A 13,944-nucleotide genomic window follows, 5' to 3' on the forward strand; every position below is an offset into this window, starting at 1 on the left:
CAAGGCTTAACTATACAAATGCACTCCTGGCCATCACAACATTTGTATTTGATTGTATTGTATTTGATTTCCTGTTACCCGCCTCAATCCTCAAAACGGAGAGACGGGATACAAATAAATATTTTATTATTATTATTATTTATTAACAACCTGAGATTCCAAGCTCAGGCCTGAATCAAAGAGTACACCAAAGAGACTGTAACTATGTCCAGCATTGACTGAATCCCTATTCCCTGATCTGCCTTTTGACTGACCGTGACAACCTCAGTTGTTTCAATTTGTTTCAGTTTCTTTGTCCTTATCTAAGTCCATTACTTGAAGACAGGTACCATTTTAGAACTGAAATAGCTTCCTCGGATTGAAGTGGAATGGAGTAATAGATTTGTATGTCATCTACATGCTGACAGCATCAAACCTCAAAAATCCACACAATCTCTCTTAACAGAAATAAATAGCATGGGTGACAGAACTGAGCCCTGAGGGACCCCACAGACTAGCATGAGTCCCCAGCACCACCTGCAGGGCTCACCCCTCCAGGAGTAAATGGAGCCACTGTAAAACAGGTCCTCTAAGTCACATTACAGCAAGGCAATCCAGATGGATTCCATGGTTGACATCTCCTGGCAGTTACAGAAGAACCCACAGAGTCCCAATTCCCCTGTCCAGGTTGCAGCGTAGATCATCCACCAAGATGATCAAAAGCCATTAGTAGGACAAGAGGAGTATCAAAAGCTTGACTATACCCATTGGTCCAAATTCCATTGGTTTTTAAGACACATACACACAATTATTGTTTCCTTTTGCATGGACTGAATAATGTTAACTGGAACATTTTATCATAGTACATGGTGTCCCTCATCTGTTTCATGTCTGCTTCTTGACAAGCAGACATGATTCCCAAATACTCTGTAGTCTATTAAGTATTTCATATATACCATCACACAGCACAATCTTTCTAATCTCCAGCAAACTAATTGTTGAATTATTGGCAGCTTTATCAACTACGAAACGTACCTTCAGCTTCTGTCAGTTCTGCTTCAGTGGAGAGAGGGTCCCTGTGTAAACATTTCAGTGTTTGCAGAGATTTGAACTGATTTCTTATCCCCAAATGCTCATGTCTATGAGACTGTGCTAGTGCAGTTTCTGCCAAGCCCCCAGGGATACGAGCAGCACGATCAAGAGATGGTTACTTGCCGAGCTGCCAGGGTAGGGATTGCTAGGTGATCTTTTTTTTCTTGCCTCTAATTATCTTTAAAAATGAAATACCAGCTCATAGAAATTTATGGTAGTGGTGGTGAATAATCACACTGATCATTTCCTGCAGGAAAAGTTTAGAGTCTCTAGAGTACATTTGCTCTCCCTTCCCTAACTATTGTGGTAGCCAGGTGTTATGTGTACAAACAAATTCATCCCATCGACACCTGTATTGATTGATTATTCTCCTTTAATTTTAGTGGATTAATTTAAGAGCTCTTCATTTTAAATGTGAGCAAGAATGCAAGATGTTCTTCTGCTTTAATTCCAGAAATAATATAATAAAATGAAACATCAACAATCCACAGTTGAAATAGCTGCAAATAAATAGTAAAAGCAGTCTATAGCAGGGCAGTACCAGCTGTCAGAGCTGCCTAAATACTCCAAATGCTCCATATACTGTCTGATCTTGGAAACTAAGCAGAGTCAGCTCTGGTTTGTATTTGGATGGGAGACCACCAATGAATACCAGGTGCTGTAGGCTATATTTTAAAGGAAGGGAGAGGCAAAGCTATTTCTGAGTATTCCTTGCCTAAGAAAACCCTGTGAAGTTCATGGGGTTCCTATAGGTCCTTTGAAGGCACATACATACTAGCTGTCAAATACTCGTGAGTATCTGATCAAAATAGATGTATCTTCACTGCCACCCTAAATCGCCTTGCACCTCCATGCTAATCTTTAATTAAAATCCAAGTATTTATCATGTTTGCTAATTCTTTGGTTTGCTTTGTATTTGGATACCATTTCTTCAAGGTTAGTGTTCTGGAACCTCTTCCATTTTAGAGAGTTTCTTTGCTTGTCTTACAATGACCTTTGAAAGGAAACTGAAAATCTTTTAAGGGAGTAGCTTTGAATATGAAGAGTACCCCTCCCCCAGAATAAATGTCTTCTGGCTAATGACTCTAATATCCTTAATGAATATAGTGTCTCCCTTAGAAGAAATCCCTGAGGGCCATATCTATTTAAAACTTTACATATTAGTGGAGAATTTAACGTTTCACCTTTATTAATGCTATCTAAGAGTGCTGACCTCTTCCAAATAAAATTTCCCTGAGCACAGAGATGGCACCTCTTGGAAAGTTAAGAAATTACATATACAGTACATGTAAGCTGTATGGAAAAGTATCCATCCACCAAGATACATTTGTAGAAACTTTTTGAAAACAGAAGGGATAATTTAAAAAACATGTTTAAATATTCATATCAGATTCAATCTTCTGTTAATTACATAGTGGAAAAAGAATTCTGTATCTATAATAAAAAATATTGGAAATTGCATGCATGTATGAATTTGATATGGCATTTAAATTGCAGGTGAGAGTAATGTGGATTTAATCATTTTAAAGGGTGGTATTGTTTTATAGCAAAAATCAAAGGAATGAAGCAATGTTAGCTAACGTTTCTGGTCCCTATTCATTCACCTCACTAGGTTGCCATTGGCCAATCTCTGTCTTGCAATCTTAACCTTTCACAGGATTATAAGAGATAAAGTTCTGTTAAGAAACATGTACATTTCCCTTCCGGTTCAACATGTAAGAAACAAACAGGAAATAGCTAGGGGCAAATTTCTGACTTTAGGGGACATTTCAAAATGTACATTCCATATGAAACGTTATTAAGAGAATTAGAACAGGAATGTATAAAGGAAACAATGATCAAATGGAGTCAAATTTTCCAACATAATATTGATTTGGAGGAATGGAAAAAATATTTGTATAACACAAATTTACCTTAGTTCAAAACCTAAAGGAAAATTATTAGAAAAATATATATGGCACCTAACTCCATTAAAATTATCAAGAAATGTATGTAAACGTAAATAAAACATGTTGGAAACGTAAAAACAGAAGGATCATATTACCACATGTGGTGGTCTTGTAATCAAGCAAAACAGTTCTGGAAAGAGATACATAAAGCAATAATTGACATATTAGGCATGAATTTTCAGAAAAGTCCAGAGTTGTATCTACTGAATATGACAGGTAGGTTGGTTAAAAGAGATAGAAAAAATGCTCAAAAATAATACTATACATGGTAAGAACGGCGAGGTTGCTTTATGCACAAAAATGAAAATCACTCCAAACTCCATCGTTAGAAGAATGGCTGAATGGCTAAAAAACTATAAGGTATGAGCAATGCGCATAGACTATCAAGGAAATTAAAAGAGAATCATAGAGTTGGAAAAGACCGCAAGGGCCATCCAGTCCAACCCCCTGCCATGCAGGAAATCCAAATCAAAGCATCCCCGACAGATGGCCATCCAGCCTCTGTTTGAAGACCTCCAAGGAGGGAGACTCCACTACACTCCGAGGGAGTGTGTTCCACTGTCGAACAGCCCTTACTGTCAGGAAATTCTTCCTAATGTTGAGGTGGAATCTCTTTTCCTGCAGCTTGCATCCATTGCTCCGGGTCCTAGTCTCTGGAGCAGCAGAAAACAAGCTTGCTCCGTCCTCAATATGACATCCCTTCAAATATTTAAATAGGGCTATCATATTACCTCTTAACCTTCTTTTCTCCAGGCTAAACATCCCCAGCTCCCTAAGGCGTTCCTCATATGGCATGGTTTCCAGACCCTTCACCATTTTAGTTGTCCTCCTTTGGACACACTCCAGTTTCTCAATGTCCTTTTTGAATTGTGGGGCCCAGAACTGGACACAATATTCCGGGTGGGGCCTGACCAAAGCAGAATAGAGTGGCACTATTACTTCCCTTGATCTAGACACTATACTTCTATTGATGAAGAGGACAATGATCCTAAGGAAGAAGATTGGGATTTAGCAATTAAATATTGGGAAAAACAAACAAGGAAAGACTAAATAGTGAATCAAGTAGTGATGCGAAAAAAATAATTTCAGTAATAAGAGTAAACATATGAATATATGATGACACATGATAAAATAAAATAATAGTAATATTAATGTAAAATTAAAAAAGAATCTAAAGAAATAAGAAAAGAGCGTAAGGTTAGTAAGAAAATTCAAAGTTCAATAAAGTATGGGTGAAAAGAAATATAAGAATCACACATGTATCCAAAGTAAAAGATGAAATATATTTTTCTTTTTGGTTAGACATCACTATAATATCTTTAGATTAAATTGTAAACATAGGTTGGAATATTGAGTATTAGCCATATAGATTATGCGCGAACACACACACACACACACACACACACACACATAAAATATTGATTTATATTGATAAACACCGATAGCATATGAGTACTATAAATGATTGTAGGGTTTTGCATTTGTTTTTGTATTTGTTTTTATTCAAAGATAAGCTTTAATAAAATAAAAAAACAAAAACAAAATGTACATTCCAGTGATTTCTGTACAACTTTCTTCCATTACACTTGCTGCTACTACTACTGCTACTGCTGCTACTGCAACTGTTGTTGTTCTGTCCCTTCAAATCATTTCTTATGAGTACCTTAAACCTATCACTAGGTTTCCTTGGCAGGCTTTGTTCAGAGTGGGTTTGTCATTGCACAGGAAGCCATTCCTTACACAACAAAGGCCCTGTTGCATGGATGAGACTTGCAACCATAGTATGGCAGTTGAACTTTTTTTTAAGATGAGAGCAAGTCACAAGTATCATTTTACATCATTTTACCTCAACATCAGGAAGAACTTCCTGACAGTAAGTGCTGCTTGACAGTGGAACACACTCCCTCTGAGAGTGGCGGAATCTCTTTCTTTGGAGGATTTTAAACAGAGGCTGGATGGCCATCTGTTGGGGTGCTTTGATTATGAGTTCCTGCATGGCAAGAGTTGGACTTGATGGCCCTTGCGGTCTCTTCCAACTCTGATTCTATGATTTACAGGAATATTCCAAAAAGAGCACAGAGTACCAGGTAACATGGAGTTAGACAGAAGATTTACCTAACAACCCCAAACCTTGGAAATAATATGCTCAGATCTTTTGTATGGTCCTTGTATCTGAAATGTTATTTGTAGCCTGATTAGTAGAAGAGATACTGCTATCAGTCTTTATACTGCATGTCGCCATTTCCCTTTAGATGTTTAGTGAAATGTTATTTTTCTTTGATTCTTTATTTTCTAAAAGAAATAGCATTACAGGATGCTAGTTTTTGGGACCATGTATCATGCAAACATTGTAATGCACTGTCAATATTCTGTTACTTCCCAAGTTGCTCATTAAAAAAAAAATTACTAGTTTCTTAGTCAATTCATTCAGAGATTTAGTGTACAGTTCATTCTTACTAAATAATTAGAAAAAAAACAGATTGTAAAAGTATTCCCCTGCTTGTTTATTACCATTTATTTTGAACTGTATAGAGCCTTTGTTTGGAGTATTTTTATGTTCTTGATGAAGTTCAAAGTCAAGTGTCATTGTTGAGATGCCAAGCAGGATCTGGAATAGTAAGTGGGTAAGCTACCGTGTGAATATATGTAGCAGAATCACCATCATTTTCTGTACAGACTCAGACCTGTTGAAGAATGTCGTGAATAAATTTGCAGTTTACTTTTGAAACATGGAGATAGGGCATCGCTTCCTTGCATAACAATTTTGTATCCCTTGCTGTAGATTTAGCATGTATCTGTTTAACAATAAAATGTTATTACTTCTTCTAGAATTCCTGGGAGGCTAAATGACAGGCGAACGCCTCTGGGAGAATTGAATTGGATCTTTACAGCCATCACTGATACAATTGCATGGAATGTCCTACCCAGAGGTAAGACTATGGCAGATGAGGCGCAGAATTACTGGCAATATATATAGTTTGATCATAACAAAAGAAGACAGGAATATGAAACTATGAGCTGAGCAGGACAAATAAGGAGCAGTAGACAAAAATGAGGAATAGAAGCAAAAATAGAAGAGATGGAAACACTTTCATGCCTCCATAGTAGGTAATTTTACATGAGTGTGGTTTGGTTTCCAATTTTCTTATTCATTGTGCACTATGATTCTGTTTTCTGAAAGCTGTATTCATTTTAAGGTTTTACAATGTTACATAGGACATTAACAGAATGGTATTATTTAGGATATGGTGTGCCAGCTTGACAGAATTGTATGATCGAATTAAATGATTTTGTAGTCACCTATAGCTACATTTATGTTTAAAACCTGAATAGATACTAGCAGATCTAACTGTTGCTACACTGACTCTTGCCAGAGAACATACAGATGCCTGGTTTTTCATTGTTTTAACACTTTCTTTTTATGAAAGCCATCCATTTTTCTGTCTTTTTTGCAGATCTTTTTCAGAAGCTCTTCAGGCAGGATCTGCTAGTGGCAAGCCTATTTCGAAATTTCTTACTTGCAGAGAGGATAATGAGATCTTACAACTGCACCCCAGTCAGCAGTCCTCGTTTACCTCCAACGTACATGCATGCCATGTGGTAAGTTGACCCCAGAAAATTACCTCATGCTCTGGGTGCTTTCCAGAGTGGCCAAGCAGAGGTTTCACAGTTGTGCTGTCATGCAATGTTATTATCACCTATTTCTTTACAGTGCCTTTTTGTGATTAATATGTGGATCAGATATGAAAGTTCACAAGGCAACATAATATACGTCTCCAAACATCTTTTCTAGGCCATTTGTGTTTCCTTAATAAATGTCATTTTTAACACCCATTTTATTTATACTTATATGACCCCCTGCCTCAGAATCTCTGCTGTATCAACCATTGTGGTGTTTTATTCTGGATGTAAAGCTATGGTTATAAAGAGAATCCCACCAGTTAGAATTGTTTAAACTTAAAATACTTCCATTTTCTATAAAATCCCCACTATCTCAGCTGCCTCTTAACTAATCAGAGATTTTTCAAGAAATCAATTCTATATATTTATTTTGCAGAAAATATCTTGATAAGTTTCCACAGCCACCCTCAGAGATGCTAATGGAATATGCTTTTCCTTGCCAAAGTAAGCCCCCATTCATCTGGAATTCTAGCTGAAGATTTCCAGAGGAGAAGGCATAAACATCAGACAGTCTTCAGTATCCTTCATATGAGAAAGTAAACAATGGTAGCAGCTGCCATCTGGTTGAAAATAGTGGGGTTTTACCTATTTTTTTGAACCTGAGAATGGAAGGATTAATAGGAATCTGGGAATGCCTGAAGATTGCATTCCTACACCACCAACAATCCCACACCTGCTTTAAAAGCCTTTAAAGAATCATCCAGACTAGTTAAATATATACTTTCACATATCCTAGTCTTGAGATGCATGCTACATATGTCCACAAATGAGTGCACAGTTGTCTGAAATGTTTTCTTCCTGTCATCTTGGTTCTTTCTAATGTGATGAATGTGGACATAAATGGCACACTTATTACCAAGAGTCTTTTAAATTAATCTCTGATTAGCAAACACTCATTGACTGAAAGCAGGGGCACAGGAGATGGGATGATCCATCAATTCTCCGTGTGATTTTGAGGCCTCTCTAATTAGAGACATAGTAATGCAGTGTTTGAGTAAGCCATAACCTAGCAGAGTCCGGTTTATACGGTTTCAGTGAAAGTTTTCACAGCTCTGTAAAAGTTAATAGATAAAATGACCCAGCGACACTCAATCTGCTTGAATTTCCAAAACATCATTGGAGACAATCTCTTCAATGTGGTTGTTGAAAAGAGTTACAAAATTAGTGCAATGTGTGGTCTGTAATGAAAAGTAGCAGCTGAAATAACAATAAACAAGAGGCATAGCATAATGAGGAACTGGTCTAGAGGAAAGATTTGTGTGTATCCTCTATATAATCATTTCTGGAAAGCAGCAGAGAGTGAGTAATAAAAGTAAACCTTAACTGAAAACAGAGTTGCTTCTGTAATGAGAATGAAGGCTTAAAAGATTTAAATTGTATTGCAGATAAGGAAGTGATAGATCTAATTAGTAAGAGTGGCTTAGATTTTCCAGTTAGCAGCAGGAGCACACAATATGAAGTAACAGATGCCCCTTCACAGAGTTTTATGTACGAATTGACATGGGAGCTATTTCTGCATATGCCATTGGAGAATATTCCAACTATTCTATAACCAGCAGGGTAGGGCTGGTTGTCTTTTCCACCTGATCAGCAGCCAAACTAGTGGCAAGTTTTCAGAGATCAGTGCATTCCAACAGAGATGGTGACAGATCCAGAAGCCAAATAGCAGCTTGTAGTCAATGACTCCCTATTGCAGCTAAAATTACACGGAGAGGAGGAGGAAGATTAAAACTGGGTCAGAAAAACTTTTATCTCTGAAATATTAAGGAAAAAAGTACCATAAGAGCAAAGATAGGGGAAAACAACTGTTTCACTCTATACAATTAAAAAACTGGGGCAAGTGTGTGAGAAATATGACTATTACAAAAAAACAAAACAAAACTTATTCCAAGAACAAGTCAGTTCAATTAGTGGATAATTTATTTAGATTTCTTTCTTTCAAGTTATTTCAAGAACTTAAGATATAATTCTGCTGTATTAAATATCCAATGCAATATATTATGCAATGGACAACACGTTAGATAACTTTGGTTGATAGGCGCAAAGAAATTCTAACCCTGTTCTATGTTTTAAACCATAGATAATGTTTACCCATAATGGGAAGCCAAATATTCTGGCTCAATAAAGGTAGGATATGCAGGAGCAGCATCCAAATAAATGGAGCCCATTTGTTCTCTTTGTGGGAACAGGAAATCTAAGATTTGTTCTTTTAACTAGGAATTATGGCGGGTTATACACCGCCATGAAAGTACGGAGTCAGTCCGTACTAGGGTTAGGAAGGTGCGGTGCTTCCGCGCCCCCCTAACCCTAGTACGGACTGAGTCCGTACAAAATGATGGCTCCCCTTCCACATGGGGGCCGCCATGACGACGTCACGACCGTGCCTCCTCTATATGGGGTGGCGCGGATGTGACGTCGGTCCGCGCCAGGGCGCTTAGTGCGCCCTTTTCGCGGACCAGGAAGGAGCTCCATTTCGGAGCTCCTTCCTGGTTTGCGGCGCCACTTTGCGTCGCTGAGCGCAGCCTTCAGACGGCTGCCTGAAAAGCGGCGGATCGGGGCCTCAGCGGCTGCCGTTCTGGCCGCTGAGGACCGATACACCGGGGAAAGGGGCAGGTGCAGCCCGCCCCAAATAGGCGATCTGTAACCCGCCCATGATTTCTTGTTTCCAAATAAGCCAGGATCAAATTTAGCTTACTCTGGCTTTTATTTGCAAACGAAAATTCAGGAAGGACTCATCCCACACTTTCTACAAGTGCGTTGATGACTAAAAAGGCAGATCCAAGATAAACAAGTCCGGTTGCAGAAAGCACAGCAGAATGTCTCTTTGGGTGATATTTCCAAGTTGTGTTTCTTTCTGCATTGTCATTTCTCTTCGAGACTCGTTCGGTGTGAATTTTTGAAAAAGGCTGCAGCATCATGGATAGTGCATCTCCATGCCTCCCAATGCGAAGCCAGGGCGGACCATTGTTGGTGATCGATTGGGCCAAGCCTGAGATGTTCTTTCAGGGAGTCCTTGTATCTCTTCTTTGGGTCGCCCCTCTTACGCTGAACTGTGGCAAGTTCACCGTAGAATACTATTTTTGGGGGGTGATGGTCATCCATCCTAGAAACGTGTCCTGTCCAGCACAGCTGCGTTCTCAATAGCATGGCCTCAATTCTGATGATCTCAGCTTGCTCAAGGACAGCAACATTCATCACATATTCAGTCCAGTCTATACAGTGGTGCCTCGGGATACAAAATGATCGCGTTACGAAATTTCCGGGATACGAAAAAGTCGGATTGGCAAAAACTGTTTCGGGTTACGAAATTCATTTCGGCGCGAAATTCAAATGCTGCTATAGGCTTTCCAGTGCTAACGGAGTATTTCGGGTTACGAAATTTTCGGGTTACGAAAGGAATGGCGGAACGAATTAATTTCGTATCCCGAGGCACCACTGTATTTAGAATTGTGCGTAAAAAGCACTGATGAAAGCATTCAAGGAATTGTAGGTGTTGGCGATAGGTGGCCCATGTATCAGACCCATAAAGGAGAATAGACAGTACAGTGGATCTATACACACTGATTTTTGTGCTTCGCCTCAAGTGTTTGTTACTCCAGACTCTTTTGTGAAGCCTTCCGAATGCACTGTATGCCTTTGCTAATCTGTGATTGATCTCTTTATCAATCTTGGCATCTGAGGAGATGATACTTCCCAGGTAGGTGAACTGCTGAACGGACTTAAGCACAGATTTGCCTACAGTGATGTGAGGATGGTAGTGTTCATCCTGTGGTGCCGGCTGGTGGCGAAATTCCATTCTCTCCAGGCTGACTTCCAGCCCAAAAAGCTTTGCAGCTGTTGCAAAGCAGGATGTTAGGCACTGCAGAGCCGCTTCTGTATGGGCAACAAGGGCAGCATCGTCAGCGAAAAGCAGCTCACGCTCTAGATAGTTTAGAGTCTTAGTGCAAGCCGTCAGACGGCTTAAGTTAAACAAGCTACCATCAGTACGGTAGCGTATATAAATGCCGTCATCTTCTTCGAGATTTGACGTAGCCCTTTGAAGCATCATGCTGAAGAAGATTGTAAATAGAGTTGGAGAGCGAACACAACCTTGTTAGAGCAGAATGACGCTCAGGACGTCCACTATCTGCAGAATCTTGAATGTTTCTGATGTTCCAGCATGCAAGTGTCAGACCATTTGCACCTTTGGAGGCTGGTGTGTGCCTTTGTTTCTTTGTCTTTGTTCAACCACATCAGAAGATGCCCGTTGGCCAACCGGGTGGATGGATGGGATGAGCTTTCGTTAGGCCACCTTTTCTAGGCCCCTCTCCATATGGAGCAAGCACTGCTCTCCTTAAAAAAGGCTGCTTGGTCATTCAGGATGCTGCCGAACAAGACTGTTATCTCCCGGGTCAGCCTCAAATGACCAAAGTCCTGAACCGCCTGCATGCAGGGTTGGGTCTGCAGCTTCCAGTGCATCTTTACACCTGCCATTTCGTCCCTCGCCTATCGCTACAGGGCTTTTTCGGAGATTGGATGTATCCTTTGAGCCTGTGCAATGGATTTTTCTTGTGGCCTCACCCTTTAAAAACCAAAGGTTCGTCTGCTGTGGCCTAGCAAGCTTAGACGGTGGCAGCGAGGACCTCAGGTCATGGGTCTGATTAGAGTTTCCTTCTCTTAGATGGCTGACCTTAGGGGTTAGATGAGCACCATCTGCCCAGGTTTGGGATTAGAGTTTTCCTTCTCCTAGGATGATTGCCATAGGCTAGAGAGCTCATCCTGCCCTTTGATGCTCTTGGTCAGACCCTTTGGTTGTGACCTGTCTGGCATGGGAGACCCTACTGGTGGTTATTATACCACCGCCAACATAGCTCACAACTTCATTAGTGTACGCAAGCCTCTCCCCCACGACAAGGGGGCTTGCAAATGTTGGCTTGTTTTGGTGGGATGGGTAATTCCAGTGGGCGTGATGGCCTGTTTTCAATTCTAAGAACCCACAACAAGCAGCATCTCCCTGGAACCATAGAAAATTTGCCAAAAATCCCAACCAGAAACAGAGGTCTGCATCTGGTTGTAATTTGGAGAGATTGGGAGCATGTTGGCAAATATTTTTATTTAAACTGCAGTTCCTGAAAGCCTTCAGAAGCTGCAGATGTCATTTAAGAGGGATCCTATTCTCCCCCAACATTTCATTACAGTGGCCTTGAGAGGAGTCTGGGATAAGCATGGAGGTTGTAACCAAAAACAAAACAAAACAAAAAAAAACCCAGAACAAAACATGGGGACTCCACATAGTCTGTGCTTCTCCCATCCCTGAATTTAGGTAAATTTGAATTTAGCTTTAAAAGGGCAGCATTAATAAGTATTGAATTGTTTTTCAATTCCCACATTTAAGTTTCCACACTATATGAAAAGAAGAGTGAATTGTCTTCCTTTTATATATAAACCTGTATATTATCATAACAGTTTAAATTGAATATGCCCAGCACAGAGTCAAAACAATTAACCTTCACCTCTCCATCTACTTCCCTACTGTGGAAAAAATTAATAAAGCTAAGTTTTGTTCTCTTAAATAATAAAAACAATGAAAAAGAGCTCATATTATATTTTGAATGTTTGGTGGCAGTGCTGGTATTACTTCTGAGAAATGGCACTACTTTTCTATAATATAAATAAATAATTTGCTTAGGCACATTGGTTTCTAACACATTCATCTCCTTGCCTTGGAGATCTGATGTAAAATTGTAAAAATTATTCTATTTCTCCATTTTTTATATATAATATTTTATAAAATATATGTATTGAGGGACTTCCTGTTCCATGCTTTCTTAGCTGCACTGTTTTCTCAGTCTCTTCTGTAGATCAGATGATGGCAAACCTATGGCATGGGTGCCAGAGATGACACGTGATGTCATTTGGCCTGGCACCCAGCAGAGAGTAGGTGGAACAAGATTGTGCACCTGTTCCTCCTCCTCCCAGACCTTTCCTGGCCTCCAGCTGCCTCTCCGGAGACCGGGAAAGGAGCAAGGGGAGAAGCCCCCCCCCCCCCCCGGCAAGTCTTTCCCTCGAGGGCAGAAGTCCCACACCTGGCACCGGGTAAGACCTGGTGCCGGAAATACTTTTAGTTGGGGCACTTGGCCCCAAAAAGGATTGTCATCACTGGGTTAAGGAATATTTGGCCATAGAATTCTATCCATTCTGCTGTGACATTTACCCTAACCCATGTAACTATTATGTTGTAACCAAACTGTGGATGAAGCATCATTCTGGGAGAAAAGAGGAGAAAGATTTGGTAGGCCACCATGTGCTGTGATCTTACTGCATACATGTGCAATGCATACAGCCTGCCTTATCTCTGGATAATAATCTTCTCACTTGTTTTACATGGTTCTCCATGCTTTACATTAAATTTACTTCAATATAAACATGATTGACATGTTCTACCTTAGTCACACAGTTTGCTCCGCTGTATGAATCAATAATAGTCACAGATATTTACTTTCCATTTCTCTTTCCATCTTGTTCTTTATTCAGATGATTACAGCATTGCTTCTGAGCCTCTGTATACATTAAATATATCAGGTAATGGTAAACAATGATAGAAATATAAGCATATACCTATCTTACCTCAAGGTTTGTGTGCTCCTTTTTTCTTTGGTTTGGACATGAAGAGGATTTTTGAGGCTATGGTTCTGCTTCTCTGTAATTTCTTCAAACAAATTTCAGGCTATAGGGCTGCACCCAGATTTAAGGTTGGTTTAGTATTAGACCTGTTCGAATCAATGAGAAGTAAATTAGTCACAACTAAGGCCTGAGACACACCGGCCAAAAGCGGTGTGCCGGTGCCAAAACTGGGGTTCCAGAGCGTGTGGCAGCTGCATGCTCCGGAACCCTAGTCTGTACAGGCGGCAGCATCATGGCGATGTCCTGTCCACATGGGCGCCGCCATGATGATGATGGCATGCAGTGTTTGCACGTTGCTGAGCATTGCTTATGTCACGAGTGCGTCAATGGTGCACTCATGATGTACACGACGCGCCCCAAGAAGAACCCGGAAGAACCGGGTTCTTTTTACTGCAGAGGGACGACGACGCACGGTTTGGCGACTGCGGTGGCTTTCCGCAGTTAAAATGGGCAACTCCAGCTTGCCGTTTCAGAGCAGTCTGTACTACCCCTAACTTAATATATGTTGCTTTCAGTTGGACTACTGTTAAGTGTGACTATGTTTTACGAGTACATATGACTAAGTCTGGATCCAACTTGT

General features: G+C 40.1%; 1 protein-coding gene across 4 annotated transcripts in view; it reads left to right on the plus strand.

Annotated features, from left to right (window-relative positions):
• The window catches only part of RPTOR (regulatory associated protein of MTOR complex 1), a 562,842-nt gene that overhangs the window by 288,710 nt on the left and 260,188 nt on the right, over positions 1-13,944 (plus strand). For all 4 annotated transcript variants that reach the window (XM_042455637.1, XM_042455638.1, XM_042455639.1 and 1 more), the window contains exons 8-9: positions 5,850-5,950; positions 6,476-6,620. In XM_042455637.1, the coding sequence (XP_042311571.1) occupies positions 5,850-5,950; positions 6,476-6,620 (246 nt within the window). The remainder of the gene's footprint in view (positions 1-5,849; positions 5,951-6,475; positions 6,621-13,944) is intronic.

The sequence above is a fragment of the Sceloporus undulatus genome, chromosome 2, assembly GCF_019175285.1.
Source record: "Sceloporus undulatus isolate JIND9_A2432 ecotype Alabama chromosome 2, SceUnd_v1.1, whole genome shotgun sequence".
Taxonomy (NCBI): Eukaryota; Metazoa; Chordata; class Lepidosauria; order Squamata; family Phrynosomatidae; genus Sceloporus; species Sceloporus undulatus.